The 16,612-nt window shown below is 39.2% G+C and overlaps 1 protein-coding gene across 3 annotated transcripts; it reads left to right on the top strand.

The window, feature by feature from the left end:
• The first annotated feature begins 213 nt into the window (after nucleotides 1-213).
• On the top strand, nucleotides 214-16,330 carry LOC119891371 (leucine-rich repeat-containing protein 43-like). Of its 3 annotated transcripts, none has more exons than XM_038702965.1 (13): nucleotides 214-333; nucleotides 7,379-7,467; nucleotides 7,630-7,842; nucleotides 8,942-9,052; nucleotides 9,327-9,466; nucleotides 10,789-11,027; nucleotides 11,189-11,352; nucleotides 12,726-12,897; nucleotides 13,195-13,334; nucleotides 13,414-13,503; nucleotides 14,725-14,943; nucleotides 15,137-15,233; nucleotides 15,477-16,330. In XM_038702965.1, exons 1-13 carry the CDS (start codon nucleotides 327-329, stop codon nucleotides 15,635-15,637), a joined length of 1,842 nt encoding a protein of 613 aa, XP_038558893.1. In that variant the 5' UTR covers nucleotides 214-326; the 3' UTR covers nucleotides 15,638-16,330. The 3 variants fall into 3 exon arrangements, with proteins under 3 accessions (XP_038558893.1, XP_038558894.1, XP_038558895.1); XM_038702966.1 differs by lacking the exon at nucleotides 214-333 and adding an exon at nucleotides 2,782-2,909; XM_038702967.1 differs by lacking the exons at nucleotides 214-333; nucleotides 7,379-7,467; nucleotides 7,630-7,842 and adding an exon at nucleotides 2,838-2,909.
• The last annotated feature ends 282 nt before the right edge of the window (nucleotides 16,331-16,612 follow it).

Consider the following 16,612-nt stretch of genomic DNA (forward strand, 5'->3'; position numbering starts at 1 on the left):
CACATCTGACATGCATATAAGCTTGCATTTCAGCCTCAAAGTTGGGTATGCTGCAGTTCTGACATTTTGTCGAACCGCCCATCACCCGCTCCATATTTTGAGTGTATTGGCTGGCGTTGAGCAGATGACCCGACACCTCCGTAGTCAGCTTGGACATCTCCAGCATGTAGTGGCGGTAGCAGCAGAGGTGGTCAGCAGTGAGCGGCTGCTGCTCCTGCTCGACCAGCTCTGTGATATTCTCGCAGGTGTTGGAAAGCAGTCTGGATTCATTCTGCAGGAGACAGATTTGGTCAGTAGGTTTCCACATCAGTGAGAAATCCCCAGGGATGCAGAGTAAGTAAGCACATTTACTCTAGTATCCTACTGTAGGCTACTTAAGTGCAATTTTGACATACCAGGCATTCGCATTTTATGTTCTTTTTAAACTTCTTTATATGGAAATATAGTAGCCTACTTTTTACTCCACTTCATTTGTCTGTCAGCTGTAGTTGGGCCTACTAGTTACTTTGAAAAGTGAGATTTTGCAACGTGTCATCAGTTTATAAAATATGATTAATTGTTATACACAGTTAGAATTGGCTTCACCTCGACCAAATAGGCTACAACATCACACTGCTGCCTATATGCATCAATAATAATGACACTGACAAGAGCCATTGTACATAATGTGCATAGGTCTAAGCAGGCAACATTGTGTCGCTTATAGGCTACTTCTGTACTTTTACTTAAGTAATGTTACTGCAAGCCGTTTACTTGTAATAGAGTATTTTATACTGTAGTAGGCTATTGCTATTTCGACTTAAGTTAATTATCTGAATAATTCTTCCACCACCGATGATAACATTCCCAACACCAGTGAAGGCAGGTAGGAGCACCGTTAAACAGACAATATCTTAGCCTTACTGTAATCATTTCAGTATAAATACACCCTAAAACCAATTCCCTTGCAATTCACTGATGCTGTGATGCCATATTATTTAAAAAGGGCAAATTACAGTACAATATCCTTTTGATTGTGCCAAAACTGAATTATCCTAGTCTAGGCCTATACTTAATTGCTCCCCAAAATGTAGTGGAGTAGCCTGCCACTACTCGATCGAAATTCAAAGATACAATTTTAGAAAACACTTAGGCTAATGCATGAAAAAGTTTCAGTAACAACAGTAGCCAAGAGAGTTTGCAGCTTCCCACCCCCGCATGTGAATATCAATTCGAGTTTTTGTTACTAAATAGATTTAAGAAGCACCAAAAAGCTTACGAGTTTTTTCAGAGCGTTCCCGATCTCCTCCCTGATCATCTTGATGGTGGCGTTTAAGACCCCGGTTTGTGGTCGGGTTTTAACAGGTGTGCAGGCAGCTTGTACAATGAGCAGCCAGATGAGAACTACAACATGAAAGAGCAAACAGTGGTTATTAATTAGATTTGAATACACACACAGAGATAGGAGTTATCTGCAGTCACCACTAGAGAGTTTCAGTATTGCGCAACTATGCACTCGGAAGTTTAAGTAGTCGACTTCTTTAGACACAGCGCTCTTCAAGATGCTTACCAGCACGGCAATCCATGACGCCAGGAGTATTTCAGTCAGCCGCAGGCTCTCTGTGAGACTTTCTCTGATCCATCTTTCGAGGATCACTTTTATTAGGACTCTTAGATAAAGATCTTAATATTTTCCTTTGCGTTTGTAGACCTAGGCTATGACAGAAACAGTCATACAAGTTCAGGATGGGGGTTCCCTCTTAGGAATCTCTGTCTTAGAAAAACTTACACATCACAAAAGTCTGATTAAATCTTACCCCTTATTTTATGATTTTATTTTGTGTGATTACTCATGTAAAAAAGAAAAATAGCCTACATAAAATATATAAAATAAATACATGTTTCTATCTCGAGGAGCTTCAATTTCAGTTTTAAACCATCATAGTGAGCACATTTCAGCATTGTAAAAGGACATTTTCAGTCTACTTTTAAGAACAATTTAAAGGGTTGAACACTTGGTTTGGTTAAGGTTAGATTTAGGTTTAGGTTAGGATCAGGGTTAGACATTAAGTTGTGATGGTTAAGGTTAGGGGCTAGAAAATCCATTATATCAATAAGTGTCCTCAGTAGTATAGATAGACAAACGTTTGTGTGTTCTTTTACCTACTCCTTCTAGGATTCCTGCCTAATGTTAATCTACAAAGGTGCACTGATAGACTCATGGTATAGGATGATGATGATGATGACAATGATGAAGAACCTTTAAAATGTCTTGCAGTGAAATCAAAGATTTTTTTCAAGTGAATGGATTGTATCTAATATTTTATTTTTCCCAATTTATATATAAAAAAGTAATGTAGTACAACGTCAGAATACAGAATCAATGTGACCTAATAAATAAAAACATATACTATATAGACTGCAATAATAAATGAATAAATTAACAAATTATTAAATACATAAACACATAGATAAATAAATTATTTGATCCAAAGTGTTTTCAGTAGTCACCTACTTCACTTGTATTAAAGTAAACACTCTTTGTGTGCTGAAAACACTATGAAACTCTCCACCCATTTCCTGGCAGAGTAAATTATTCGGAGACCATTTTCTTTCTCTTCATAACCGTGTGCAGATTTTAGATTTCTGTGGCACTGTTTCATTTCTGTGGCACTGGCTGTAAAATTAGCTGCTCCTTTGAGCTGTTTTAGAAACTCTGTAGTGTTGTTGATGATGTAGTCCTGGTGGCGCTTAGTGTGCTTCTTGACGATGTCCGGCAGGTGTTTTTCCAGGTAGTCGGTGATTGAACAGACGGAGGCCTGGATTTCTTCAGTGGTGTTTCCCACAGGCACAGTTATTCCCTCAAGTGGCTTTGCAGTCTCATTTGTGTATTCCAGTGGAGGATCCTTGGAAAATATATGCTTGACCTGGTGAGAAAGTGAGAGTCATTATGATAGGGTCAGTGACCTCTGTGTGTCTATATTGTGTAGGCTGCCTCCACCCCCCTCTCTCTCCTTCCATCCCTCTCTTTTTCTCTCTGTTCCTCTCTTGCCCCCCCTCTCTCTCGCTCCCCCCCCCCCCCCGGCAGATGGCCGCCCACCCTGAGCCATGGTTCTGCTCGAGGTTTCTGCCTCTTAAAAGGAAGTTTTTCCTTGCCTCTGTCGCCTAGTGCTCGCTCTTGGTGGGAACTGTTGGGCTTCTGTAAAGAGCATCATAGAGTACGGTCTAGACCTGCTCTTTTATGAAAAGCGCTGTGAGATAACTGTTGTTGTGATTTGGCACTATATAAATAAAATTGAATTGAATTGAAAAAATTGATGAAGCTCAGAGGCTCTCAGCTGTCATAATGTTTATTTATGGGTTCAAAAGGTCCCTCCATCTACAGCGAAGAGGCAAGATGACTTTGTAGTACCTTTATGTTGTGTAAAACTAATTGGCTTTTACCACTAAATACATCTCAAAAACATGAAAATGATGCCAAAGCAGGACTATGTTATTCAGTGTCACTGTCTATACACTGTATACGTAATAAATAAATTATGATATGTTTACTTACGTAATCCTTTTCTGCCATCAATAGATTACACAAAGATATGTCTGCAGCCTTCATATTTTCCTTAAGCTTCCCTATATCAATTGGTCGGAAGGCCATGAAGGAGATGTGCATCATCACAATGCAGGAAAACAGGAGCCCTGCAGGAAGACACACACAAACAAATTAAGATGATTTCCTTCTCCATGCACCTTGGAAGTGAAGCTACGCAGGTTTTAAGAGAAGATAAAACAAGAATAAAATCAGTAAAATAAATAGGCAGCCTATTTTTCATTGGCAGGCAATTTCAGAGCCCATTACTACTCAGCTTAGAAACAGGAAGAGACAGGAGACCCCTGCCTGAAGATCTTAAACTACACAAAGGATCATGAGGAGTTAAAATATCTTAAATATAATCTGGAGCCAGGCCATGTAGAGCCTTAAAAGTATTAAATGTTATTTTAAAATCAATCCTAAAACCGATAGGGAGCCAATGTAAAGATGCTAAAACAGGTGTGATAAGACCTCTTGGATGTGGTTAAAAGCCTCGCAGCTGAGTTCTGTACAGTCTGTAGTGGTTTCAAGGTTTTTTGATTAAGACAAGTGGCTTTTGGAGTAATCAAGATAATATTTCTGAGGGAATAAAAGCATGACTGGACAAGCTCATGTTGCTCAAAGCAAAAATTGCTTTCAAAAAAGACACCAAGATTTCAGGCTTGATGTGTTGTGAAAGGTAACCAGTAGATGGCAGTATTTGTTTTGGAATATATTGGGGTCCAATAACAAGGATTTCTGTTTTGGTTTGAAATTTAGCTGAGGAAATCTTTTTGACATCCACTTTTTTATATCAGCCAGGATTCCTGTAGTGAACTCAGCATACTCCAAGAATTGACCTTTGAAGCATGCCATAGTTGATAAGAGGGTAAGATGATTTGAAATTGTTAATAAAAGACACAAACCTTCCTATTTCACAAATATGACGTTAAGGGGTGGCGATGGCGCTGTGGATAAGACACATGCCTTGGTGTGGGAGACATACGTTTGATTCCCACTGTGACACATCCACCAATGTTTCCCTGAGCATGACACTTAACCCATAGTTGCTGCAGTGGCGTAAAACATCTGACATGTATAGTAATTGTAAGTTGCTTTGGATAAAAGCGTCAGCTAAATGAATAAATGTAATGTAAAGAAGATGCTTTAGAGTTATCAAGGTAACTCTAAAGCATTGTTAAATGCTAAATTATTTAAATTTCATTTAAAAACAACTTACCTTTACAATGAGACATGGTGCTACTTGTCATGTGGCTGTTGCGTTAATGCTCCTAAACTGGTACACACTGTGCTTATATAGTGAAACAGTTTTTTTTTTTTTGTTGCATGCCATCAGTCAATGACGTCTTTGTAGCATTATCATGGAATACATCTTGTTCTATAGGTTTCATCTTTGTAAGTTGTAGGGCAATGTGGTTTATTGTGGCAGGAGCCATGCAAACTGTCATAGTTATCTAAGGCTTTGATGTCGGCTAGATTAAAGAAATGACACACTAAAAAGAACTGTCCTTTGCCACTTAATTTTAAACCTAGACTACCTGATTGCATTTGATTTTCTAGAATTTTGTTATTAAAACTTAACAGAGGATATCCAACGAAGGTTAAAATCAAGGGCAACTGGACTTGGTTGAAGATACTGGAAGACGTTTCGTCCCTCATCCAAAGGACTTCTTCAGTTCTGACTGACTGGCAGGGAAACTCAGCTATTTAACCTCAGTGGGGTCGTTATCCCGGGTCATCGATACCGCTGGTTCGTTAGTGTTCCTTGTTGCTGTGACGACAGTCGTTACAGTCGTTGAGACTACCTGTGGCCAAGACTGAACGACCATCGTTGGTATCTTCACCTGAGGCCAATAGGTTACGTTTGTTGAGTTTCCTGGGAAGTGATGAAAGGACAGCATTGTAAGTGGGGGATAAGTGGTGGCGTAGACCCCCTCCCCTGTTCAATGACGGCTTCTCAACCCTGGTGTAGATGGCTTCCTTGACACCTCTTTCAAACCATCCATCTTCTCTGTCTAAAATGTGCACCAGGTGCTGAGTTTCCCTGCCAGTCAGTCAGAACTGAAGAAGTCCTTCGGATGAGGGACGAAACATCTTCCAGTATCTTCAACCAAGTCCAGTTGCCCTTGATTTTAACCTTCGTTGGATAACTATGACCTGGATGACTGAGAATCTTCATAGACATCTTAACAGAGGATAAACTTTAACCAGCTTAGTTTATCTCACTTAACTTTATTCTTTCTGAATCACATTGCTTTCCTCAATCCTCTTCCAAAGAATCCCTATGTTATGGGCTGGAAGTATAGAGGATCCAGATGCAGACACGGAGACTGTGGTTAAATAGGAAATCACAGACGATTTACTGAGATTTGTACAAGGTATGTGCAATGGTGAACTCCAGACGGCGAAAACTATGTGATGCAGGTGTCGAAGCTGCGCAGGAAAATCAAGACAGGGCAAAAACCAACAGTTGGAAGGGCAAAAACATGAGAAACATTTGCATTGACATTAACTCATTTGGCAGACACTTTTATCCAAAGCGACTAATATTTGAGAAACACTAGGACCCTCATCACGTATTGTAGCACTTAAACTGTATGGCTGCCTGGCCTAACCCAACTATACTGTTTTGGATTAAAACACCAGTTTTGCCAATTTCCTGCACAATTACTACAGTTTCCACGGAACTTATTTGGTAATGAATGTTGTGACATCTCTGAGACCGATACCACAGGATGTTCACTCCTCCTATGGAAGAGGTTATCAATTAACCTAAAGTTTTATCGTTATTGGCAAACCAAGATAACAATAGATCCACATGTATTGATTCAACAGTGGAAACTTCTTGTGTATTGTAAAAAAAAAAAAAAAAAAAAAAAAAAAAACTTTGTCATAACTCAGCCCTGATAATTTCATGCGAACAATGCAGAACAACGTGAAGCTATTCTTCTAAGCTTTTGTATTTAAAGCTTTATTTGGAGTCCTTCTTTATGTCTTTAACAAACAAGTTCTTAACCACTGCAGTTCTGTGGTTTGAGGGATAGCAATGTTCGTTTGTCAGCCAGTCCACCACTTTGGTCCAAACTGAAATGTCTAAACAACTATTAGATGGACTGCCATAATATTTTGTCAGACATTCAAGTCCCTTAGAATATGAATCCTACTGACTATGGTGATCGCCTAACTTTTCCTCTGGTACCGCCATGAGGTTAATATTTGTGTTTTTTTGGTAAAATGTCTCAACAAATATTAGATGTATTGCCATGAAATTGGTTCAGACATTCATATTCCCCTCAAGATGAATTGTAATCACTTTAATGATCCCCTGACCTTTCATCCTGTGTCATCATCATGTACACGTTTCCATTTGTCCAGCACTGTAATTTATGACCAAATACCTGCAAAACTAATGACATTCCCACCAGTCTCAGCTGGACGATGTGTTTTGCGCTGATTAGCAAATATGAGCATGCTTAACTAAAATAGGGAACGATGTGTTGTAGCAGTACAGGGCGCCTGTGAGTGCCACTTACACTGGTGCTGGGTGCAGTTGGACAAATAGACCATTTTTAATAGCATACATTTACCTTGCCAGAGCAGGTAAAACACAGGTGAGTTTCAGCTGCTTCACCTGACTCCATGCAGTGTTCCTGCAGTGAGACCCAGCTGTTGCCAGGAAACCGACAACCGTTTGTAAACAATAAACACTAGAGGCCTTTTCCTGAAAGACTGACCAAAGGCAAACTGACCTAGCCGTAGCTACTGTGTTTCTCTTCTATGTTACAAATGTCACACAGCAATTACTGTTGACAGGCATGAGCTCGAAAACACTTTCTGCTGTGTTAGAGAAGAAGATTCGCCGCCTGTGTCTGAATGTCTTTCCTTGTGGATATGGCAGCTGGGTGAGTTTTTTCATCTTTAAATTGGTTGCAGTGTTTTCTAGATAATCTTAAAGAATATATCATCATGTCTGTTTAGTGGTTGATAGCACTCTCATAGCTGCAGATAGTAGCTTGTGTATATTAATATTAAAATATTAATAAACACAGTCATTGTGTTCTCAGAGAAAGACCAAAGGCAGTACAGAGGGGGGAGAGACAGAGGAGACAGACTCCCTCCTGGACCTACTGAGCTGCCCTCACTCTCCATGGCGGCATGATGAATCGTGGAGCCCCCAAGCTCTGCCCCTGAGAGAGCTGGCTGTGCTCACACCTGAACATCTGCACTCTGACTTCATTTACAAATACTTTATTGCACTTCGCATTGTGGACAAGGGTGTGAGTGTACAGATTTTCTTCCCTACACCTAAATGTTAATGAGTAAATACTGATTGATTGATTAAAGCCACTCACCACTTTATAACATTGGTAGAACGTACCTGTTTTGTACAGTGTCATTTATAAAAATGATCAGAATCAGCGTAGATGGCCAAGTTCAAGTCTAAGGTATGTTTATTTGTCATTCTACAACACAATGCTGCACAATCAAATAAAGTTTTAGCACCCTTATAGGCTACACACACAGAACATATATATAAATATTTAAAATTCGAAAAGAATAAAATGAAAACAACATACAGCTATTTGTACGCATACAATGAACTCTATTCTGTTTTTTGTACTTCTCAATGTTCTTATTATTACTTTAAAATCCAATCCCTGACATTCTTATAGCATCCCCCGTGATGTGATGTAATGGCCCCAAAATATTATGGCAAGTTAAAGTTTTCTCTCAGAAGAGTTTCCTATTCAAAATGGGATTGACTTCTCAAAGCAGTGCTAAACATCAGCACACCTACAACCTATGCATTCTTGCTATTTTTGTAGTTGCATCACCAAACCTACAACACTCACTGTTTGACCTAATCAGCTCCTGAAATAATTACATCAACTGTAGGAACAAACTGGGAACAAAATATCAAACACCAAAATACTAGTAACGTTACAGTAACATTCAGGAACAGAGACTTGTGTCCATAAAGCTGTTGCCCTGGTGCATGCTGGGAGGCTTTCCACTACACCTACCCTCCCGGGACACTGAAATATGTTTATTGTTATAATACCAAAACTTGTTATAGTGTCCCTAAACCCAATAAATCTGCAATAGAACCCCCCAATAGAGCTAACCCCAAGTCTTAACGTTTGTCATATCACCCCATAAAATTCCTAAATATATATGGGTACAAAACCCCCCAATTTTTCCTATTTGACTGGGGGTCCTCTGATGGCTAAGGGGCTCTGAGCAACCATTTAGTTCTTTACCTACTTGTGACAAGTCTGCGCCTGATTTTGTTCAAAACACAAAGTCAATCGATGCTTGATGCTTTAACACAATGGTGAAAAGTTGTTCTTGACGTTCTCTCTGTGTTGTGCTCAGGTAACAGTAATCGACAACGGCCTGTTAAAGTTCTCAAAGCTGGAGGAATTGGTGCTGAGCGCCAACCACATCTCAGAAATCCCTGCAGAATGCCTTCCTAGTACGTTGAAAGTGAGTCACAGTCCTGCACCACCAGCTCACTCTGCAGCTTATCAGATGAAATGAATGATGAAATTTCCTCTACAAACATTTGCCATTGAAGGGTAATTCACAAAAGAGTGCCAAACTGTTTCCTCTGTTTTTTAATCACATCAGAGATAAAACACCTGCTGTGACATCACTGGTTGGGGTATGTCCAGTAGTGAAACATACGTGACATACATGCAGCAGGTGAGGTGATGTAGTGATGATTAACTGTTTGATTGCAAATATGTTTCTTTCAAAGATTTTGGAGCTACGTGCAAACCGGTTATCTGGTCTGAACAGTTTTACCAGCCCTCCGCCTCCTCGCCTACAGTACCTCGGCCTTGGCTCAAACTGTTTAGGTTCCCATAAAGACGTCTCTCATCTTACAGGAAGACACTGGTTAGTGCACACACACACACACACACACACACACACCGGAAGTCGGCTGTGTTTAAGGAGGTCAACAAAAACTGTGTCAAACAAAAACCTCAAGTGGAATTGTGTAGTTTTTATGTTGGTAAGGTCTGGCAATTGCACCATGTAATAATTTTTCTACCTGTGACATATTTCACACATGTTGTGATTTGATGACAGTGTGTCTGCTTTTTGAACGGTGACAACTGCTGAGGCAACACTGGAAGTTTTCCTGTGAAGGTAGTCAGCTGGTGGTGACACAGTGATGACTGCAGTCAGGTAGAAAATCTTTTGATCCGAACTAAAAGAACCATTATTTTATGTGGTTTCAGTGCGATCAAGCAGTTCACTGATAGCAAAGTTAAACGTTTTACGTTTATGTTGTAGCTGGATGATTGAGGCAAATTGGTGATTTCTGATATTGGGCTATATAAATAAAAGATGACAAAATTTACTTGACCTGTAGACTTTAGCTGTTTATTATTTTAGTGAGAACAAAATTGCCCATGTTTCTTGATGCATTTCAGGAGGCAAATACATTCAAACAATCCAGTTAGATCAGCTAACATAATCTGATATGGTTATTATGTTAGTAAGACATAGGGGAAATTAATTTCTTAAGCCTTCATTCTGTATCATCAGTTAAACAGAAATGTAAATATCTAAAAACACTCTACCGGTTTTATACAGTATAAGTTCAGTATATCCATCACAAGGATGCATCCAGTTATGATAATATAATAATATCTTGTATGGCACTGGCGGAAAGTTTTTGGCCATCAGAATATATTCCTGGTGTAGAGTAGAGAAGACAAAAGCTTTTAGATCATCGTGTACATAAAGACAAAACATCCAGACTAATATAAACATTTACAGAAATTTGAGGATGGAGGGGGCCTCTTGGAGCTCAGTATTTCTATATGTGTCTGGCCTGAACACACACACTGTGCCCCCGAACAGAGACTTAAAATCTTTAACAGGAAACCTGCAGTTACCAACTGGAGTTCTAGTGTTTTTTTTATAACAATTAAGCATTTAGGAAGCAGGGGGTAAAATAAAAGTTATGAGTTGGATTATTGCAAATGTAGGATCCAACTTTTTTGGACCTTGGCCATTAATTTTTTAAAGATGTCTCTTGTGAGTCCACCAACTTTATGGAAGTGTAATACTAAATCGCTGGAGTGCTCTTTTGAAATAATTTGTATGTTTCATTTTCACTATGCTATCTGTGCTACAAGGTTTATTTGTGAGTAAAAAGGAAAAATGAAAGCAGTTCTGTAGAAAGCAGTTACTGTCTCTGACCTCAGGCCACAGCTGGTGTGTCTGGACCTGAGGGACTGTGAGTTTCAGGACCAGCGGGCCCTGCTGAACGCCTTGAGCACGCTACCCTGCCTCAAGACACTGGTGCTGGAGGGAAACCCCTTCACTCTTGCCTCCTGCTACCCAGGCTTCACTGTGGACAGTCTCCCACACCTCACATGCCTGGATGCCTCGTGGATCTCCCCTGAGGAAAGACGCTGTTTCAGGGGCTTGGCCGAGATGACAGGTGAGATGTTTGTTTTTCATTTTCATTTCCTTTATGTCAAGAGAGTGGTCTTATTAAATTAAATGCAATTTTTCCCCCAGTGAGAAACACCTCTTAAGTCTGCAAAGTTTAGCTCAATGTTCACCTAAAAATGTGTAATAGAATAATTTTCTTTTGTACAGATCTGATAGTGGACCAGGCATCAACCACAGTGTGTGTGGGCAGGATGAGGGGAATCCCAGACCCGTTGATTAGTGCGGATGGAAACGCTCCTGACTTTCCTGTTGTCACCTATTGCTATTTCATCACATACGAATTCCTTAGTCATCAAACATCTGTTTACCTGGTGATGTATCATTCCCACACCTTTCTCAGCCCAGAATGTCACATGTGAAAACTGAATTCAAACAACTGTGTTTTGGGCAAAATTAATTATTTTTCTGCTGTATTTTTTTTTTAAAATTCACGCATGTTTGAAAATATCATATATGTACATATATATCTGTAAGAACTTAAAAGTAAACATTTTCTGTCAAGTCTGACCAGAGTCGTTTGTTGCTGTAAGTGTTCCTCCTCTCCATTCTGGCTGAAGAGGGGCAGACTAAAGTCCCCATTCTTAGCAAATATGCATTCTCACATTCAGCTGATACTAATATGTAGTTTCAGCACAGTTGAGTTAGAGAAAACAGGTGGGTAACTTCCAAAGTTACAATCCTTTTAGTTTGAAATTCTTTTTGTTATAAAATCCTTCCATTGCACCTTTGCAAGGAAACCATGTCAGAAGAAACAAAAAGGGGGGATTTTGTACAAAATAGAAAGTAACTTGATTTCACTAACTCAGAATTTTAGATGTTGTTTTTACACAAAGTGAGGACTTTAAATATCACTTCTATTGGAGACATGTTAGCAAAGGCAACATTTATTTGCAGCCAGTATTGAGAGGAGGAACAATTACAGCAAGTCACAGCTCTTTCAGTGTACATTTGGGCATGTGAGTAATGTTTAGAGATAAAAGTGAAAAATGTGAGCCTATGCATCAATCAGTCAAAAGTAAGACAGACAATGCACACATTTAAAACGTTTAATTTAATAGAGCAACATGTTGATCTCACAGAAATCTTTGCCAGTCATTGACAAATAAACACCACAGAGCAGAAAAATACTGTATTAACACACTCAGGTGTTTGCAATCTGATTAATTAAGAATCACTCCAGACTGGACCAATCAGAGTAGCGCTGCCACACGGTCCCCTGTGGGACAAATTGTGTCTATTAATAACAAAAACTCAATACAAACAGAAAGGGAAACAATTATCACAAAAAGTACTACTTGGAAGAAAATGTAATAACAGGGACAACAGAAGGTAACAAAAATATCTTTAGGTTTGAATGGCAAAAACAAGTACAAACTAGCAACTGTCCAAAATGTGTAATTTGCCACATGGGAAATTTCACATTCACATATGGAAGCCATTTTGTTGTTGTAGATTAGATTCAACTTTATTGTCATTGTACATAGTAGGTACCATTACGGGAGAAAGAACAGTTTAGCATCTGTATTTGTCCAATACGCTCATGTGCCTTGTTTTGTAAGGTTAAAATTATTTACATTTACATTAAATACTGTGGGATGTGAAATATTTGAATTTGGATAATATACATAAACATGTCCAGAGAACTGTTTCAAAATAAACTTTTTTTTTGTGCTGCTGTTCACAGACATTTGACAGTGAGTCTAAATTTGACGCAGCAGCTACAGCTCATGTGATGGAGGACAGCTCCAGTGACACTGACCTACGATCAAACAGGAACTGTGAAAAAGAAACATCCAAACCAGACACAAAAGGCTTGATGGTGTACACTGAGGAAACGTGCCATGACATTACACTTGGTAAATAACACTTGACCTGCACGGCTTTCAGGCCAACAGGAAAATGAATTACTGCACAAACACTGAAAAAGCAGAAGCAGTTGTTCAAAGCTTATCAGTTTCTGTAGAATTGACAGAACTGCCTTCAGAGAAATGTACAGTCAGAACAGGCAGTGGAGAGTTATACACACCCTGGAACCAGGTGATTGGACAGGTCATTTTTATCAAGAATTATCATGAAACAAACACTTTCCAAACTCACCACTCAGTCTGTGATTTGTTTGTCTTATTTCAACTTGTTACTTGTTACTTTTCCAGTGTCAAAACACAGCACATCAAAGCTGACATGGTCAGAGTGCATGGACTTCAGTGACACACAAACATACATTGTTAGTGATCTGGGAGGCTTAAAGAGATTCCTCAATCAAGGCCTTTATCTGAGGATAGAGGAGGAAAAGGTAGGAAATAAGGTTTGAGGAGGTAAATGCTTAGATGCTAAATGTTTTTGGACTCATACCTTGACATTTGACATTTTAGGTCCTGTCATGGCCTGCAGCTTCCGATGACGTCACCGTGGCCAAACCCAGCCAAACTGTAAAAGAGAAGAAAGTCGGGAAAGGAAAAGAAGTGAGCTTATCGTTTACTTCCCATTGACTCACAAATGTGGACACCCCAGGCAGACACCCCAGAAAAAAACAAGTGGTAATGAGTTAATGGATCTGTTGAAAAGACACATAGAGAAATCCTGGATTGTGCCCAGAATGGGGCTCACAGAAGAGCTCCAACTGCCTAATTCAAACCACCTCAGCTGTTCTTCATTGCATTATACTGTGACCATGTATGTTATAGTTCATTATCAATCAATCTATCTTTATTTGTCCCCGTGGGGAAATTGGTTTGCTGCACAATCACAAGTCATTTTGTCATTTTTCCAAGTCATTTCAACATGACATGACACAGAGACACCAACAGACATACTGATAGACAAACCGCTGCACCGTGCTACAGATTAGGCAGACCAGACCAGCTGAACATCCTGTTTTTTTTCCTGTATGTGCATTACCTGTTAAAAAATGTTATGGCTTGAGGCACACATGAAAATTCTGATCTATTTTTGGTAAATAGAGGGAGGCAATATCATCGCCCAGATTGCGACAGTTCAAATAAAGAGGCAAGGGGGGGCCATATCATGAATACAAAAGCAATTGCATAATTACTGAAATTTTTTTATGTTACATTATAGTTTATAATTTTACATAGTCTTTGGCTAACCAATAAAGAGAAGGCTATAAGCTTGGAGTTTATTCCAGTTTTTGGCTAGAGACTCAAGAAAGTTCAATAAATCCAGAGCAGCTGGCAATTCTACTGATGTGCACGAGTAGAACTGACTTGCAGATCACCTTGCTCTCTAATGCCCCTGAAAAAATGCATGCGTGTATCAGTAGATGTGAAATACATATTCAAATTATTAAGGGACTGTTCAGAAATTATTGGTGGGGGAGAGAGGGGATCAGATTTTCTTTTGATTGAAGGTAGTGTAGTCTGACTTTTTGGAGAGGGCAGATCAGGGTCTTTTATTGTCTCTCAACCAAAATTGCTATTCTTTTTCAGCCTTTCCTTGTTTACAAACTGATACATCAAAAAGACAATTTCCCCTTGCATGGTATGTAAAGGGGTGAGAGCCTCAGGTTGTGTAACCAGCAAGGATTGTTATAAACATAAACAGTCAACAGGTGAATCCACCAGAGCTGGTCACATCAGCTCTGTGTACGTGTTAAAAATCTGTTTAGGCAGATGAAATTAGCATGCATCTAAAACATAATTTCATGTCTTTGTTACTTCCATCAGTCTCCAATCAAATCTGGTTCCACCAAAGAGAAGTCTAAAGACAAAAAGAAGAAATCTGTACCAGAGATGGTCCAGGACGCCCCTATAAGAAGAATCCTTGGCTCTGTGCATGTCCCCCTGCAAAGCCTGATCAAAAGCGGTCAAAAGGTTGATGTTCTCTGTGACCTTGGTGTTCTGCACACAGAGACGGAGGTGGAAACTACGCAAGCACTTAATGAGGCAAGTTTAATATGCTAAATAAGTGTTTACACAGTATAGTATGATTATTATCTGGTTCATTTCACTGAAACAGGATTTATAATGTCAAAAAAAGTGTGATATTGACTATAAAAGGAACAGAAACAAGCAACATGTGGGACCCTTTGTCAAACAGACTAATTTCATGTGGGATATGTTTTTCACTCATCTTTAGGATCTGGAAAAGAAAATCAAAGAGGTCAAGCAGGAGGACAAGGAAGCAAAGCAGAGAGGAGGCAGCGATGCTACACATAATACAGTAGCTTCAAAAGGTTAATTAATCATCTGGATAACAGCATCAGAAAATTTCAGAACTTTCCAGCTGTAAAACCAAGGACAGTGATTATTCATTTTAAAAATGTTTTTGACATAAATAATGTAAAATACTTACTTAAATAGTATTCAGGGTCCAATGTAAAGGTAAAATTAAACAGGGTTTGCTTTGATTTATCTGTCAGTAAACTCTTTTCAGCCTGCTTAAAACTCTAAATCTTGTATGATGTTGTCGTCTGTAGGCAAAGGAAAGGGAAGGAAGAAATGTGGGATGGATGTCCACGCAGACAGCTCCGTGCCCGTCCAACTGAAACCAGTGACTGTGGAGTTGAGAGTGGAGCTGGAGAAATGGCAGTCTGCATCTGAAGCTCACCAACTTCTGCTCCCACAACAAAACTCCTAAAGCAAAGTGACTGTTTTATCTTAAAGCACGATAAGCAGCTAAGCCAGGTTTCAGGCCTTTTGTCAGTTTGACCTACCGTCACTTACGGATCCTTCCAAACTAGTCCTGGTTTTCAGGCTTGGGTTTAACCAGTATTAAACTATCCACTAGACCAAATAAAATAAAACCACTCTTTTCCTGCTGATTGTTCACATGCTGTAGAGTTGAATCGATATGTTAAATTAATTATAATTGGATGTGGGCTGCAGTTATTGCACTACTGTTTTCAAGCACAATATTCCAGCAGAAAGTATGCTCCTAAATGTACAGGGAAAACCACATTTCCCTGCTTTACAGCATGCATCCTCTTTGCTTACCTTTAAATTATTTAATTTAAATGATGACTTAAATATAATGTAAAAAGCAGTCTGAAGGATATTTGTTTCCACCACATGGAGCCCATCATGTCACCTGTACAAACCAAGTAGCATAGTCCAACTGATTTACTGCCCCATTTAAAAGCTCAAAGTTGTTTAATGTCACAGTGCATGCTACATAAGATAAATGAGCGAGAAATAAGAGAAATTTACTTATGGGACTTAACTCAAGATGATGCAATTGTAAGAACACCAACAAGCTTAACAAACATGGAGGTCTACTCTTGAACATGCACAACTAGTCTAAAACATGCTTATAAACTTTCCTTTAGCTTAATTTAAGACTTCAGTAATACTTTATACTTTGTGTTGCTCTGTGGCTTGCTCTTTGCCTCTAGTCTTCTTTGGTGTGAATTCATGCGATCTGTGCTTGATATCTTGGAAATGCTGAATAACTTGGCCCCATGGACTGTTCCCAGTGGGTCAGCTGATTTGTGGTCATTTGATGACTGCAAATCATAAGGGGTTTAAGGTGGGTCCTGGTCTAAGAAGGGGCCTTAAAATTGTGATATTTACATGGTACATTTTCTTGAGATAAGTTTTTTTTATTGCCACAAAC

This window comes from Micropterus salmoides, unplaced genomic scaffold (genome assembly GCF_014851395.1).
Source record: "Micropterus salmoides isolate LMB-PRFRI ecotype aquatic unplaced genomic scaffold, ASM1485139v1 Ms_hic_scaffold_7, whole genome shotgun sequence".
NCBI classification, from domain to species: Eukaryota; Metazoa; Chordata; class Actinopteri; order Centrarchiformes; family Centrarchidae; genus Micropterus; species Micropterus salmoides.

Bases quoted from the DNA above. Each gene is read 5' to 3' on its own strand.
- LOC119891371 (XM_038702965.1), top strand. The intron at 7,468-7,629 runs GTGAGTTTTTTC...TTGTGTTCTCAG, and splicing joins CTTGTGGATATGGCAGCTGG to AGAAAGACCAAAGGCAGTAC. The intron at 15,234-15,476 runs GTTAATTAATCA...TGTCGTCTGTAG, and splicing joins TAATACAGTAGCTTCAAAAG to GCAAAGGAAAGGGAAGGAAG.